The 15632-nt window shown below is 41.8% G+C and overlaps 1 protein-coding gene across 1 annotated transcript in view; it reads left to right on the forward strand.

Moving 5' to 3' along the window:
• Window positions 1–15632, forward strand: part of Tgfbr2 (transforming growth factor beta receptor 2) — an 85963-nt gene that overhangs the window by 37745 nt on the left and 32586 nt on the right. The window contains exon 3 of the mRNA XM_076843117.1: window positions 2471–2661. Within this exon, the coding sequence (XP_076699232.1) occupies window positions 2471–2661 (191 nt within the window). The remainder of the gene's footprint in view (window positions 1–2470; window positions 2662–15632) is intronic.

The following is a 15632-nucleotide window of genomic DNA, read 5'->3' on the forward strand; positions in this document are numbered from 1 at the left end:
AATAGCCAAGTGTGGAAACAGAAAGACTTCTACCATGGAGAAGGTTCCAATGCTTTCATAGGTTTTGATGATGGTTTTCATTCATACTTTGATTCATTCATTTGACTAATATTGGTTATATAGCCATTGCATGTGAAATGCTTAAGCTTTTCCCAGGTATGGAAATATTTTGGAAATAAAATTTTATTATAGGGATTCTTCTTTCAGTAGGTATTGGCAGCCTGTTCAGTGTCTCAGAGCAAATATTGCAAGACAAAAAAGAAATCTGTACATAGAGTTATTACTGAGTTTTCCCTTCCTGTGCTGAGTTCTCTCCAAAGATGTTTTTCAAACTTAGTTCTGTTGGCAGAGAGCACTGTTTCACGGATAGGTGAGATATCAATTGAGGACTTTACTCAGACTCAAGCTCTGTAATTGTTTTCTCTCTACGATCTTAGCTCGCTCAGCAGCAAGAAGGTGGAAAACCAGAAACTCTGAAAAAGCTGCACAGTGATTATAGAGAAGCTTTATTTCTTGGCTCACAAGCCCTTCCTCCACCTCCAGAAACTTCACGAAGAAGAGTCACTATGCTTTTCTTTAGAAGTTTAGACGATTCAGCCTGCTTTCATTTTATTACCAAACAAACAAAAACAACGTACACCACATATACACATAAAATGGTGGGGGCAGGGCAGATGCTCTTGTCCACAACTTTTGCAAAGACTTCCCAACAGCTTGGAGATTCAGAATGGGGAGGGTTTTTTTTTTTTTCTTTTTTTTTTTTTTTTTTTATGTACATTATTTATGGTGTGATCCTGCCAAGTTTTATTTAGTTTCTTTTAGTTCCCTGATAGCCAGCCTTGAGTAAGGACTTTGATTATCCCTCTTCTTGTAATAATAGGGATCTACCTAGCAAGGGGTTGCTCCCTGCGGTCCCACTGGAGAGTTAGTTCCAGGACCCTTGAGCTTTTTTGCAAAGAGCACTTGTGCTCTGCGGGAGTCAGCTCCCGGCTGCATGGATATCAACACCACTTCCGTGCCTGGTTGGGGTGCTCTGGCTTCACCACATTCCTACTCTTCTGATCTCCCTGCTGACTTACTGACCTTTAGTGTCCTTGAAGTGGGAACCAAGAAGGTGGCTCTGTCAAAGTGCTGTTTCCTTCAGGGGAAAGGCCCCACCTCTCTGTATTAGCTGCCTGTTGCTTCTCATCTGCTTTCCATTTTCCTTTCTGAAAGTACTGTGTGTGTGTAGGGGGGGGAGTGGTGGAGAGGTGGGGGGGTGGAGAGATCGGGGGGTGTTCACATACACACCCATTTGTCACCCATGTGTCAACTCCTACATGCACTCAGAAGCCTTCTCATGGAAGGCTACACTGGCAAACAGACCGGACCTATGTGATCATTTAAGGCTACCTGGCTCTTCCTGAGCTCCCTTTATACATATAGACTATCATTCAAGAGAATAGTTATTTTGCATCCGAAACGGGCTGAGACATCTTTTCTGTTGGACTGAGGTCTCCCAAGATGATGCATTCCTGAAGGAAGCAGAGAAAGTGCTAGAGAGGTGATGCCCTTTTCCAGGGATGCTGAAGTTTTATTTTGAGGTCTGCAATTTTCATTAATTGTGTCGTTTTTAAACGTAAAGGTACACACAGAGCCAACCGAGCATTTCCAAGAGCCCAAGAAAAGTGCAAAATAAGAGATTCTCTGAGCCCTGCGCTGAAGTAGTCTGCAAATATGTGGTTCAAAGGGATTCTAAACATAGAAATAATTCGTTTATGACAACATAAAATATCGCACTGCACTGTAGATGAAGAACAACCTGCAAGTCTTTCCCATGTGTTTTAATTAATTTTTCTTCCTCTCCTGCTCCTTTCTGTAATTCTGGAAGCTGCAATTCTTCATCTGCACTGTTTTTTGTTGTTGTTGTTTGTTTGTTTTCCTTTTGTTGGCAGAACCAGCTGCTGACATGGACTATGCCTCTCACACAGAGTGCCCTGTGGCCCAGCAAAGAAAAAAGAGAATCTACCACCACTTTCCTGGCATCCTTTCTGAAAACCATATAGCTGAACAGGCCCCTGATTCTGTCACATAAGCTAAGGGTGTGATGGGAGCCCTGCAGGACACTCTGGGTGGAAGGTTTAAAATCATCCTGAGTATACCTAAGGAATTGTATGCTTTCCTGTGCCTTCCCCTTTAATGATTCAATTAGGACTTAATGTGTAATATTCTCCAGCAAGACAGTCCCTAAGGAAGCCATCATGTTTATACTCATAAGTGGGTTCTGAGCATAAGCAAGGGAAAAACTGGAAAGAATGGAATAAATACAGGAGATTAAGGGAGAGCCTACTAATGGTGGAGAACAGGAAACAGCGGCCATTGTAAAGACCAGATTGCTTTTCTGTCCAGAGACCATATTCATTCATTCATTCATTCATTCATTCATTCATTCTCTCTCTCCACTCCCATCCAACAAACTGCTACACACCAGGAGGAAGAATGATGAGAACATAACACTAGAGACGGTTTGCCACGACCCCAAGCTCACCTACCATGGATTCATTCTGGAAGATGCTGCTTCTCCAAAGTGTATTATGAAGGAAAAAAAAGTGCTGGGTGAGACTTTCTTCATGTGCTCCTGTAGCTCTGATGAGTGCAACGACCACATCATCTTCTCGGAAGGTGAGTTTTCTTCTCTTGAGGCTCTGCATGGGCTCCTGGAATCCCTGAGGCTGATGCTGGAGAGTGAGTTTATGCCAAGTGGATCATGAGCCCATTCACCTGGTGGGAGCTGCTTCAGCAGGTCCACATGATCGTTTGTCTTTGGCAGATAATTTCCTTCATCCAGTTCAGTAGTTCTCAATGTGTGCTCCCTGGAACCGCAGCAGCAGCAGCAACAGCGTCAACTGGGAATTTGCCTGAAATGCCGATTCTTAGGTGCCACCCCAGACTACTGAATTAGACACTCTGTTTTAGATAAAATCTGAGAACCACCATTCTAGAGATTTGAAGGGAGCTATTGGATACTTGGCAGTAGTGGTGTTGGAAGAGGGTTTCTTTGAATTGACTGAAGAGCTTTAATGTGCCATCCCTTGGATTTGTCTAATAGGTCTTGTTGTTGGTCCCATTTAAGAGAAGAGTTGGAATACAGTGGGAAAATAATGACTCAAAGTTTTGCCCAAGAAGCCAGGGAGAATCTAGACATAACCCTCCATCTTTGAAGTTCAGCATTCACTCAACTTGAAAAGAACACAAACTAGCCCCTGAACTTAAAAAAAAGTTTGATATTTTTTCATTATAAATACAGTATATGTTTCTTATCTAAAATCCAAACAATCCAACAATGTGTGACAATTAAAGATCAAAGCACATTTTCCTCATCCCCCTCACTTCCAAACCAACAGTTAATCTATATTGACAGTTTGCTGGATACAAACATCTCTATTATTCATTTCCTATTGGCTCTCCCTCTTTCCTGTCTCTTCCTACGCCCTCTTTCTCTTCTTCCCTACTTCCCTCCATTCATCCATCTCTCCATCCTTCCATCTGTTCATCCATCTGTCCATCCATTGTAACTATCTTTAGTTCAAATATGTGATTATACTATACATAAAATTTTACATTTTTTTAATCAACCACTTTCACGATTCCTTCTAGACAAAGCAGTACATATAAATATACTACACATCTAATAATTGTTATCTAGAATTCCATAATCTGTGGTCATCTTCTGTGACTGACCTAACCATTCCCCTTTTGGAAGATGGTTTAGATCTCTAGTTTTCTGTTTAATGTTGCATCAAGTTTCTTTGTAAAAAGAAAAAAAAAAAAAAAACTTGTACATTTGTGCTAATAATTTGATAAAACAGCTTGCTAGATGTGAAATTTCAGGATCAGAACGTTTGCACATTTTAGAATATAGATAACTGCTGTCAAATTATTCTTTCCCAAAAGAGATATTTGAGCATATGGATTTCTATGCACCCTCTCCAGCCCTGGACATTAATAAGTCTTTTACTTTTGTCAGCCTGATAGTGAAAATAATATTCTCTTGATTTTAGGAAGTAGATTCATGGTGGAAATGTTAGTTTAGATGAAAATAGGCTTATTTCAATTATAAACATTAGTTTTTGGAAAGTACACGCCACCTGACTTGGAGAAAGACATATTCTCGTGCTTCTTGTGTGGGACCCAGCAGCTCTGCACGTCCAGCTCTTTCGTTTTGTGTGTCCTTTGCCTGCTGCAGTGTCCCTCTCTTTCTGTTTAGCTCTCCACCTATGCCAATGACTCAGTGCCCTAAAATTGGAATAATCATCTTATCAGCACAACATTCACCAAAATCACTCCTCCTACCTGTTTTCTCATCTTATAATTTTTCTTCTGTTTCTATGTGATTTGAGTCATGAGGGAAGAGGTGAACAGATGACAATCACACTATCCTGACTTGATGTGTCCACTTTCCTTTTGAAAGAAAGCCAGGCCAAGCCTAGGAAATTCAGGCAAGTTTATTGCCATCTATAAAACATTCTCTCTCCTTCTGCATATTGGCGTGTTCACAGTGGGAGAGTTTATTTCATCCAGAAGGACAAAAGTTGATAAATGGCCTCTAAGATGGATATGTATTTTACAATAAGCCCTTTGGATAGCAGTGACTGTAGTTTTCAGTGTATTTCATTCAACTTAGATAAGGATCATAGGCATTCGTTCATATTTTCCTTCTTATTCATTATCAGACTGATCTTTCTTTCCTTTTGAGGTGAGAGAATCAGCATAAAGTCAATTTCGCATTGTAGGACCCACAAGAGCCCTAACAGCAGGTGACTCAGATGTCTGGGTGATTTCAGAGTCTGCAGTGCTCCGGGGTGGGGGTGGGGTGGGGTGGAGATGCTTTGTAAACATCTCTCTTCCCTGTGTTGGTATATTTCTCTCCTTCCTAAAAGAGCAGGTATCAGGAGCACCATCTCTCTTCTTGTTACCACTGCCACTTCTTTATACATCACTGAGAAGTGAAAACTCCACAAACAATTTTTATTTCTCCTCTCCACGTGGAACAAGGTGATAAACACAGACGCTATGGAGTACATCGCACTGTGTTATTGGTAGTTTTGTACTTTGTGCTTGTTGCCAGAGTTTGGATCTGTGGCCATAGAACAAAAATTAATCAGAGTCAGAATTCTGTATCTGTGGGTCTTACAGCCAAGGAGTCAACCAACCATGGACTGATAATGTTAAAAAATATATATATTGTGTCCATCCTTAATATACACAGACATATTTTTCTTGTCATTGTTCCCTAAACAATAGAACACAACAACGTAACTCCTGTTAGGTATTCTAGTAATCCAGAGCTGATGAAAATACGGAAGGATATGTTTAGGTTAAATGCAAATACTATACTATTTTATATGAGACACCTGAGCATTGGAGGATTTGGGTATCCACAGGGGTCCAGAAACCAACCCCTCATGGATATTGAGAGGCAACTGACCTTACTTATTTTCTTAAATATGTAAGGGAAAATAGTTAAGCCCCAAGAATTTCTTCTTAAATGTAGATTTTAATTTTTGTTGCTGCTCTTAATGATAGCTACTACTCAGAGAAAACACCCTTTTACTGTGTGGGGTAGAAGCCTTCCCAGGACTCGACCTTATTGCACAGCTTAAAATGTTCAACACTTTGTCCAGGATCAGATAGCTACGGGGTAGCTAAGCTAAGGTGGCTATGGGTGGCACTAAAGCCTATGAGAGTTTTTCTTCTTTCCTCCATTTCCTCCCCTCCTCTCTCTTTCTTCCTTTATCTCTCTATATCTTTTTCTCATTTTTCTAGTCAGATAATACATTTACATGACAAAAAAAAAAAAAATCAAATGCTACCAAATAGGATATGGAAAGGCAAAGCAAGTCTTCCTTTGGGTTTATCCCCTGATCTCCTGTTGCCTGGGAGCCATTGTTAGTAGTTGATCATCCATTCTTCCAGTGAGATTTTTCTGCGTGGAATTATGGATAAATCCTGAATGTGGCAAAGCATATCACTGAGATGTTTTTAAAAGTCAAATTCATTGGTATATGATTTACATAACATAAAATTCACCCTTTCAGAAAATGGAGTTGCTGATCTGCGGTAAATGTATGCAGCTGTGTAACTGCTGCCACAATCAAGATAGGGAACATTTCTGTGACTCACAATATAGTAAATTTCCTCATGCCCTTTTACAGTTACCACTGGGATTTTTGTTCTTATTTTTAAAATGTATTTTGCTTCCTTCCTGTATTTTCTGACTTCCAATTAAAATACTTAACCAAGGAGCCATGACTTAAATCTTCTGAAGAATGGGCACCAGGGTACACCCCAGCTTCCGATGACAAGATGTTGTTGTGGTCCTCTGCCTCTAGACACCTAAGCTGGGTCTAGGAAAACAAGCAAATAACAAATACACACACACACACACACACACACACACCACACACACACACACACACACATGGTAGCTCTCCTTCACCTGCTGCATATACTAAACTTAAGTAGAAGGAGCAGATTACAAAAAGATCTTGTTCATTTTCTTGAGTTTGCAAACCATTGTTCTAGAATAAAAGAGTTTAAGGAGATCTTGCTGGTTTTCTCTTGGAACAAGATGCCACCTTTTACCATTGCAATCCTTGTGCTGTACCTGGTGGTTCCTCTCTACAGTGGCTCAAGAGGAGACAGTCAGGAGAAGAAGAATCACTAAAGCAGGTGGGGGGTCTGCTCTTCATAACTACCCAGCTAAAAGTCCCTTCTCCCTTCTGGTCTCTGAAGATTTCCTCTTGCTAAAAGACTTTGGAGTCAACCCCCACACTCACTAAAATATAACATTCATATTAGAAGAGAAGGTGTCTGGATTGATCATTACTAATGGTCTGCTGATGGCCATCAAGCAGATAACACCTGTTAGGCAGGAGAACTGAAGTCCTTCATAGGGATGTGAAAGAGGAAAGAAATCCCGAGCAAACAGTTGCCCTGTTTACTTGCAATTGACACAGCCATTTTGCAAAGACTGATTGTGGGTATTGATCTCCCACTGAACCTTGCAGAGTCAAATACAATTATTGTTTTATTCATTTCATAAGTGATTTCTTCAGTGTGGTAAAATCACTTAATTTGAAGGACTCTGGGTAAGGAGATGGTTTGTGTGATTTTAGGTAAAAGAGAAACAGTCTAGTACAATGGTCAGGAGAGGTAGCTGGAGGCAGGTGTCCTGGATTTAGGGCCTATTCTATTGCTTCTTAGCTGTGCTGTTCACACGGTGACATGCCACGATCTTGCCTCGGTCCTCTTATCTGTAGAATGGACATTCGAAAGGGGCCAGAGGTGTTGCTGTGAGAATTGAATATATTAATAGAAAGTTCTTACAGCAGTACCTGGCGCAGGGTAAGCAGTCATTGTCCCTTAGCTGTTAATGTCATCTGTGTCCTTTTTTATGGAGGGACTTGGGACTTGTCTGAAAGCAGGAAGCCAGGGGCCTTGTAGCTGTAGGTCTATTTCAGCATTGAAGTTTATGGTTGGATTTGCCCAAGCACAGCATTCAGACACCAAGGTACCGCAGCACCAGCATTTTGGAGGGGTTTGCTTTGTTTTAATCCCTGCCTCATCCAGTTTCTCTTTTTTCTCCCCATGCCTTCACACAGGCAAGAGGAGCATGCTGAGTCTAGGATTTCTAATCAAAGCTAACCACATCCCTGACATTGTTGGATAATATTACAAATTAGGCACGTTGTTCCTGTTTTGACTCAGAATCACAGCAGGAAGCAGCTAAATAAAACTGGAACAACTCACAAGTGCCTTTCAGATCAGTGATTAGAGTAATCGCAGTTCTCTACTTTCCAAAGGGAGTCACCCCCTCTTCTTTATTTCAACGGAAAGCTAGCTCAGGGCCATGTGGCCTTTTCTTTGAGTGTCCACTCCCCTGCTGGCCAGCCAGTGCTGATAATGGCATTCAGAGGTTGTGTAGATTCAAGGAAACGATGCACAGGAGCACCCAGCACTGCAGCTGGCACAAAGTAGAGGTCTCCTGCCTTACCTTGTTGCAACCTGGGCAGGGGAGCACTTCATGCCAAAGGACACACCTCTTCCAGCTTGGTGGTGACCCTTGCTGCTTGGAGGGCCTGCAGACCAGCAGCTGCAGAGTCAAGGGGAGCCTCAACCTCAGGGCCTCCTGGGCCTTTAGTATCATCATCGACCCTAAGACAAGGGCGGTGTGTTCTGTTAGCACAGTGAAGTGGGAGAGGCACTGTTGTGAACTTGCCCAGGAAGGAAGAAACCAGAGACGTGAGTCTTGTTAATTTCATGCTACAAACTCCCTGAAGAGGAATAAATTTGACCTTACATGTGGTCATTTTGAAATGAGCTAAGTATTCTTTACTCAGTTTACTTATGTCCCAGGACTCTTTTGTGATGTGCAGGTCTTTTTATATGTACTCCACAAGTGTTGTTCTAGCGTAGATCTGGGTACAGAAGATGAGACCTGTTATCTGTAAACATTTTAAAAAATGTTTATTTTGAATCTATGCATAGTAATTGTACATATTTATGGGGTACAGTGTGACATTTCAACACATGTACATAATGTGCAATGTCTAATTCGCATATCCCTACAGACATTTATCACATCTTTGTGTTGTGAAAAATCCTCTCTACTAGCTATTTTGAAATATTCAATTAATTATTATACAAATATAATTACCCTGCTGTGCCATGGAACATTAGAAAGAAGCTATTCTATTTAACTGCACCCCTCTTCTGGTTAACCTTCTGGGCAACCATTCTTCCTATTTTCCACTTCTATGAGACCAACACTTTAGTTTCCACACATAAGTGAGAAGACTTGGCATTTGTCATTTTGTGCCTGACCTATTGCACTGAATACAATGTCCTCCAGTGCCATCCACATTACTGGTTACTGCAAATGACAGGATTTCATTCTTTTTTAGTTGCATGGTATTCCATTATGTATAGATAACAATTTTCCTTAATCATAAGTGTATAGATAACACATTTTCCTTATCTGTTCATCCATCAGTGGACACCTAAGTTGATTACATGTCTTGGCTATTGTGAATAGTGCTGCTATCAACAAATGGATGCAGATGTCTCTTTGACATACTAATTTCAGTACTTTTGGGGATATAACTGGTAGTTCTATTTCCAGTTTTTTGAGGGGCCTCTAAATTGTTATTCCTCCCCCCCCTGCTTTTTTTTCTTGCCATGCTAAGGATTGAACCCAAGGCCATGTGCATACTAGGCAAGCACTGTACCACTGAGCTCCATCTCCATGTGGTTTTGCATAATAGCCGGACTAATTTATATTCCCACCAGCCAGTATTTGAGAGTTTCCCTGATCTGTCCTTGCCAGCATTTGTTAGTTTTTGTCTTTTTGCTAATTGCCATTCTAACTGGGGTGAGGTGATATGTCATTGAGGTTTTGATTTGCATTTCCTTGATGATTAGCGATATTGAACATTTTTTCAGACTTCCTAAACGTCTTTTGTTTCTATAGTCATGTTTGTGTTTGTTTACCTGTGGGATTGCCCTCTGTATGTCCCAAAGCCGGAAGACATTTAGGAATGTTTTCAAGATGTATTGTACAAGGTATTGTTCCGAATTGGTTCTAAAAGGATGCCATTTGTTAACCCTGGAGGAGTAATAGTGCGGTATTAAAAAGAGTTCAGCTGAATTGTTTTGCCCTGCAGTTGTTTGGTTTTGTTTATCTGCTACAGAAAGCAAGAATATAATCCACGGGGAATTAAAGGGTTAAAGGAGGTGTATTTCTGGATACTTCCAGTTCCCAAATGACTAGGTTCCCCACCATCCTACCTTTCCTCCTAACTTAGAGCCAAACAGCTCATTCTAGAAATTAGAGGCACGGCAGAGTGCAGGAAGGGGAATTAGTACTGGACTCAAATCCTGTACTTTGAGCAGATTGGCATTAAGGCCAGGGGCCCACTCACTCCATCCTTAACTGAAGTGAAGGCAAGGTGCTACCATCCCTGTGTCCCAGGAAGAGGCAGCTCAGAGAACTGATGTAGAGATGAGGGCTGCCCTGGGTTGTACTTACCTGTGCTAATCATTTTCAGGTATCTTGTTTTACAGAGTCATATAACATTTTTAGGCTGAAATGAAACCACTGAAATTAGCTCATCCAGACTTTTCATTGACAAAGAAATGGGTCTCTGGTGAGGAGCATGGTTTTCCTAGGATCCAGCGTTGGTTCCCTTTCCTTTGTCCAGAGAAGACTCAGAGAGTATTGTCCCCATTTCAAGGAGCACCTGACTCTTGAACATTCCTGTGGTGGCAGGGTGTTGCCTTCTTATCAGTCTTATGCCCCTGGGAGGCTACACATCTCACACAAGGGGCTACTGTTCTGTGCGCCGAATGGCAGCCCAGATTAACATTCTAGCACATTCATGGAAGAAGCGTAACCTCAGGCCTCCACTGGCCCCGTGTCTATGGGGAGGAAGGATTCTACATGATGGTCAGCAGGATGCTCATTGGAGAAGATACAATGGTGTATCTTCTCCTTTTAAAAACAAGGTCATCCCATGTTCAAGTCCCATTTCATTCCTTTACAAGCTGAGTGGTCTCTAGATGAACAGCTTCACTTCAGTTTCCCCTCTGAAAAGTGGGAGGTAAAAATAGTAAGTACCTTAAATAGGATTATTGTGAAGATAAATGAATTCATTTAGGTAGAGAACTTAGAAGAATACCTGGCACATTTGATAAATTTTGGCTGCAAAATGCTACTATCATTCCACTAGATTCAAATACCTTTTCTTGGCTTTTTTTTTTTTTTTTTTTTTTTGTCATCAGGGATTGAATCCAAGGGTGCTTAACCACTGAGCTACATCCCAGCCCTTTTTTTGTATTTTATTTAGAGACAGGGTCTCCCAGAGTTATTTAGTACCTCACTAAGGTGCTAAGGCTGACCTCGAACTTGCAATCCTCATGCCTTGGTCTCCTGGGTCTCTGGGATTGCAGGTGTGTACCATCATGCCTGGTTTGTCTTTGGCTTTTATTGGATCAGTGTTATTCACCTCCTTCCTGAAATTTTCCCATAGGAGTTGTGTTTAGGTGCCATCCATCCTAAGCAAATCAAAGTGTTGTGTTCCCCTCAGAGAGTGTTGTGGACGATGCTGTTCACCACATTGCATCGTTATCTTCATAAGGAGGAAGCCAGGAGACATTTCTTTTAGCTGTCTTGGAAACATTGTTCTCCTTGTGAGGAGCTGTTTGCTTCTGATCTTAGGGATACTTTGAGGGTAGAGAGAAGGGATGAGCAAGCTTCTTTGATAAAAGTCTGGATAATAAATATTTCCAACTCTGAAAAGTACAGATTCCCTATTGCAGCTTCTCTTCTGTTGAAGCAGCCACAGGCAGTATGTAAAAGATTGAACGTGACCTTGCTTCAGTACAACCTCATTTACAAAAACTGGTCTCATGCATTCTGTATACTAATATCATCCTTTCTTTCTTGTTTTTCCCTATTTTCTTGCGTTTACATTCCACTTGTCATAATTTTGGCTCCTATTTTGACTTTTTCCCCTATTATCTCTAACTGTGTCTGTTAGTAACTGCACGTGATTCTTTTTTTTTTTTTTCCTGTTTTGGAACAGGATAGGATTATAAGTCATTTTATCAGTTGCATCTAACTAGCTCAGAAACCAGGACGCTAGAAACCACTTCTGACTCAAAGTTCAACCTATGTGGTTAACAAGGGACGCAGACCATCAAATGTACATCAGATGTCACCCAATGATCCTGTTGATGACCTGCAAGCTCTGTGTGGGTTTCAGCCTCTCTCCTGTTGATGCATACCCTCTAACCTAAGAAGCTGAGAGAAATGAGGAGGAGAGGACTTCTCCAGGCCCCAAAGTTTCATTGTTGTAGAATTTCTTTTAAATGAAAACAGCCTCTCTGGTTTGCAAGCCTCACTCTGGCAGGAAGACAAATGCTTTTTTTTTTTTTTTTTAACAGTATCAGACGCGCGGTTTCCTGTCTATGTTTAACTTGCTAGCAGAACATCTCAGCTAGCTGGTTCCCCCTGGACCTATTGCGACCTTAATGGCATTGCCTCACACCATCCAGCAAGCCCACTCTTGATATCGATCACGTGCCTCAGGCACTTTATGACTTGCATTGCTTTCTGAGGAAGGGAAGACTTAGAAATGTGTCTCCTAACTCCTAAATGCTGGTTTGTGTTTGCCCACCCTTCTCATTAGGGAGCTGACTTCTCCAGGGAAACTCTTCATTCTTGCCTATAAGAGATGAGAAGAAGTCACCATGTGTTGGCGCCTCTGGGGGATTCTGGGTGTGCTGCCTTTGAATCGTGCACTCACTCTCCAGAACAGTCGCTTGCCAGCTGTGCATTTTTATTTTGAGAGATACAGACCAGAATTTACTTTCTGGTCTAAATGCACAAGAAAAAAAAAATAGGTGTGGAAATATGGTTGAGAAAAGTTGTTAGAAGTGGAAGAAAATTATGGATTAAAGTTACTCATCTTATCCCTGGGAAAAGAAATCAGTTATTTGAGGGGATGACTCAGAGCTGAAGGAGCTTTTGGATATGAACAAACTTTGGCTCCCAAGCCTACTGTGAGTCCTTCAAATGGCCCATGTTTGGCCAAGGAGATAATAAAGATGGTGCGTGCAGGAGGGCATTTTGACTCAGTCAAGCGAAGCTTAGAATGTATTTGCAGTGTCTTAAGCAAAGAAACTCACTATTGTGGATTTATTTTCCCTGAGCCGCAAAGTAAACAGAGATGTACTGAGGCCAGATGTGGTTGCTGGTTGTGAATGTGTGTACCCTAGAACCTCTTTCTGACATGAATCACTGCAGAATGGAATCCACTGTGGACACAGACAGTCTCGAGTTCATCCACTGGATGTGAGTGGCCTGTAAAGCAATTGGACCCCTGAGGCTGGCATTGCAGCCAGACTGGTGATTTGTCTACAGTCCCATGTCTCCAGTAATGGCCCATGTGTCCCATAAACTCCACACCCATGGGTGATGGCACAAGGGTCTACTGAGACTCTTCCTGCTGCTTTAATGTTAGAGTCCCAGTGTCCCAGCAGGAAAGAAGACTCAGGGAGCCGGGTGAACACTGTGAAACTTCCCCTCCCACACTAACCTCCAGAGGCTCTATGTACTACCACTTGATCATCTGGCCATCTTGCCTTTGGGAGCTCTTTTCTGATACTAGTCACTCCTGCATGTTGCTAATTATGCGAAGTATCAATTTCACCATCAGTAGTTATTCCTATTTTTTTTTAAAGAAAAAATGAATGCTAGCTTTTAAAGCAACAAATCCTAGTTGCTTTTCTAATCCTCATTAGGAGATACAATTGGTTCCAATATCAAGAACAATTGATCTGAAATTTTGTCATTAGAATACCTTCCCTTCCTTCCATTTTTCAAGGCCCCATCCGATTCAAAATAGTTGTTTCTCCTGCCAATCTGGAGAAGTCACTCCCTGCTGTGGCTGCACACTGAAACACCTGAGGAGCTTTAAAAACGACTCATTAACTAGGTCTTACTCCTGCAGTTTCTGACTTAATTGGTCTGGAGTCTGGTATCAGGAATTTTTTTTTTTAATACCCCAAGATATTCCAGTATGCAGCCAACACTGGAAACCACTGGGCTCAAGGCAGTTTGTTCCACCAAACTCCGTTATATTTTTCATCACGCTCCCCATGTAACCTGGAAAGGGATGGTAACAATTAGAGAATAGTAGCCAGCACAGGAAGGAGCTGAGTGAGAGACAGCCTTCTAAGGTGAGAGGAGGAGACAAACACCTGTGCAAGCCATCCCCAGCAGTAACAGGATGCTATGACACCAGACAGTTGTGTTTTCAACAATTTCCAAGCACTTGGTTCAGATCAAGGGCAAGGACCTTATTAGCAATAGGCATCTGAGGTTTGAGCCCTGATTAAAGGATGCACCAAAGCAAAGCAGGTGGCTGAAAGGCTGGGTGGCAGGGTTTGGTGCTACCATCTTGGCAATGGCACAGTGGTAATGGGAAGGCAAGGCGGCATGCATGGTTTTAGGAGGTAAAAATGCTCAGTGAGAAGGAACTGCAGGGCATTGTCATTTATGTAAAAAGCCAGAAAAATGAAGATGTGCTGTAGAGATCAGTATTGATACTGGGGATAATTAATACACATTTCTAAAAAATCTTGTCTCCCCATTGGAGGACATCCTAAAATAACTTAAGAAAGATATCTCTGTTTGGGGATTTACTGAGTACATGAGAGTCCCATAGAGAAGCAGCAAGTAAAAGAATTAAGTAATCGGGACAGGTGGAGGACCTTAACAAAATCCAAACTTAATAGAAGATGAATGCAAAGCAGAAAATGGAAAAAAAAAAAACCTACTCCAAATTACCAATGTCAAACTTGACTTTCTGCCGATGGAAGAACCTACATGTCATCATTTCTTGGGCAAAACCTGGAATCATGTAGGCACTCTGGTTTACCTCCTTCTAAAATCACCGCAACAGAAGTAGCAAGGATCTATAAAAATCCAAGGCACAATACAAAGCATGGAAAGTGTAGTAGAAGGGGTGCCAAAACCAACAAAGACAGAATCAGGGTTTTAGCTTCCTGAAATGATCGGTTTCCTGAAATCTAACAGGCAGATGTAAAATCAGACATGTAGGTCCAAAGGATCCATTGCAGAGGAGCAGTTATCAGCTGGCTCACTATCTATCTGTTCAGGTGTTCAAGACCCAGGGGTTTAGAGGTGATCTAAGGTCATCCTCAATTCAGGACGCTCTGGTCAAAAGCATCAAAACAAAATAACAGAAAAAGCAAATCATCATTTGTCCTAAACTGTGCTCATGGGAAGAGGAGGCGTAATCCTGTGGTAGTCTCTGCTGCTCAGAGTAGTTCCAGGTGTTGTAGTTGGGTTGAGCCAGACACAGCACGGGGAATCTTGGAGAGCAAGAAGAGTTTCAGAGAACAGATGACTTTATACATAGAAAAGGATCCTAACATTTATTGGATGATACATACGAAGGAGGTCGATTTTAGAGTCTGATGAATTTGTCAGACTTTAGAGTCTGATAAATATATCTTTTGGAAAAATGAATTGTGCCGCAGTCTCTGGCTGGGCACAAAATCACGAGCCACCACACAGCTTGTAGATTCAAACAGCAATTCTTTATTCCCGATCTCACACCAGCCATCTACAAACACGTTCTGGGGGAATCCAGGTTCTCTGCCCAAATCCACTCCTGGGCTTCTGTCTCCCAAATATATTGTCTGACCCTAAGAACTCAAGAGGAACCCAGGCAGCAGGATACGCCCTATTCTAAAGGGGGAACACCCTAATCTCCTATTATGCTAAACCGCCCTATTCTAAAGGGGGAACACCCTAATCTCCTATTATGCTAAACCGGGGACACCCTAAACACGGATCCGCCCTGGTCCTTGAGCAAGGTCACCTTTCAGGAGTCCTTCCACTAGACAGCATGGAAGTAAGCTGGCAAGGAGATTGTCATACCTACTTGGCTGATGGCTCCCAGCATCTCCCCCCTTCTGATTAATTAAACAACAAGTAATGTGGCTTAAGGACCGTGCCTGGTAGGTTGTCCAGTTCAACATATGGTTCTTACCCGTCATTG

The sequence above is a fragment of the Callospermophilus lateralis genome, chromosome 1 (assembly GCF_048772815.1).
Source record: "Callospermophilus lateralis isolate mCalLat2 chromosome 1, mCalLat2.hap1, whole genome shotgun sequence".
NCBI lineage: Eukaryota > Metazoa > Chordata > Mammalia > Rodentia > Sciuridae > Callospermophilus > Callospermophilus lateralis.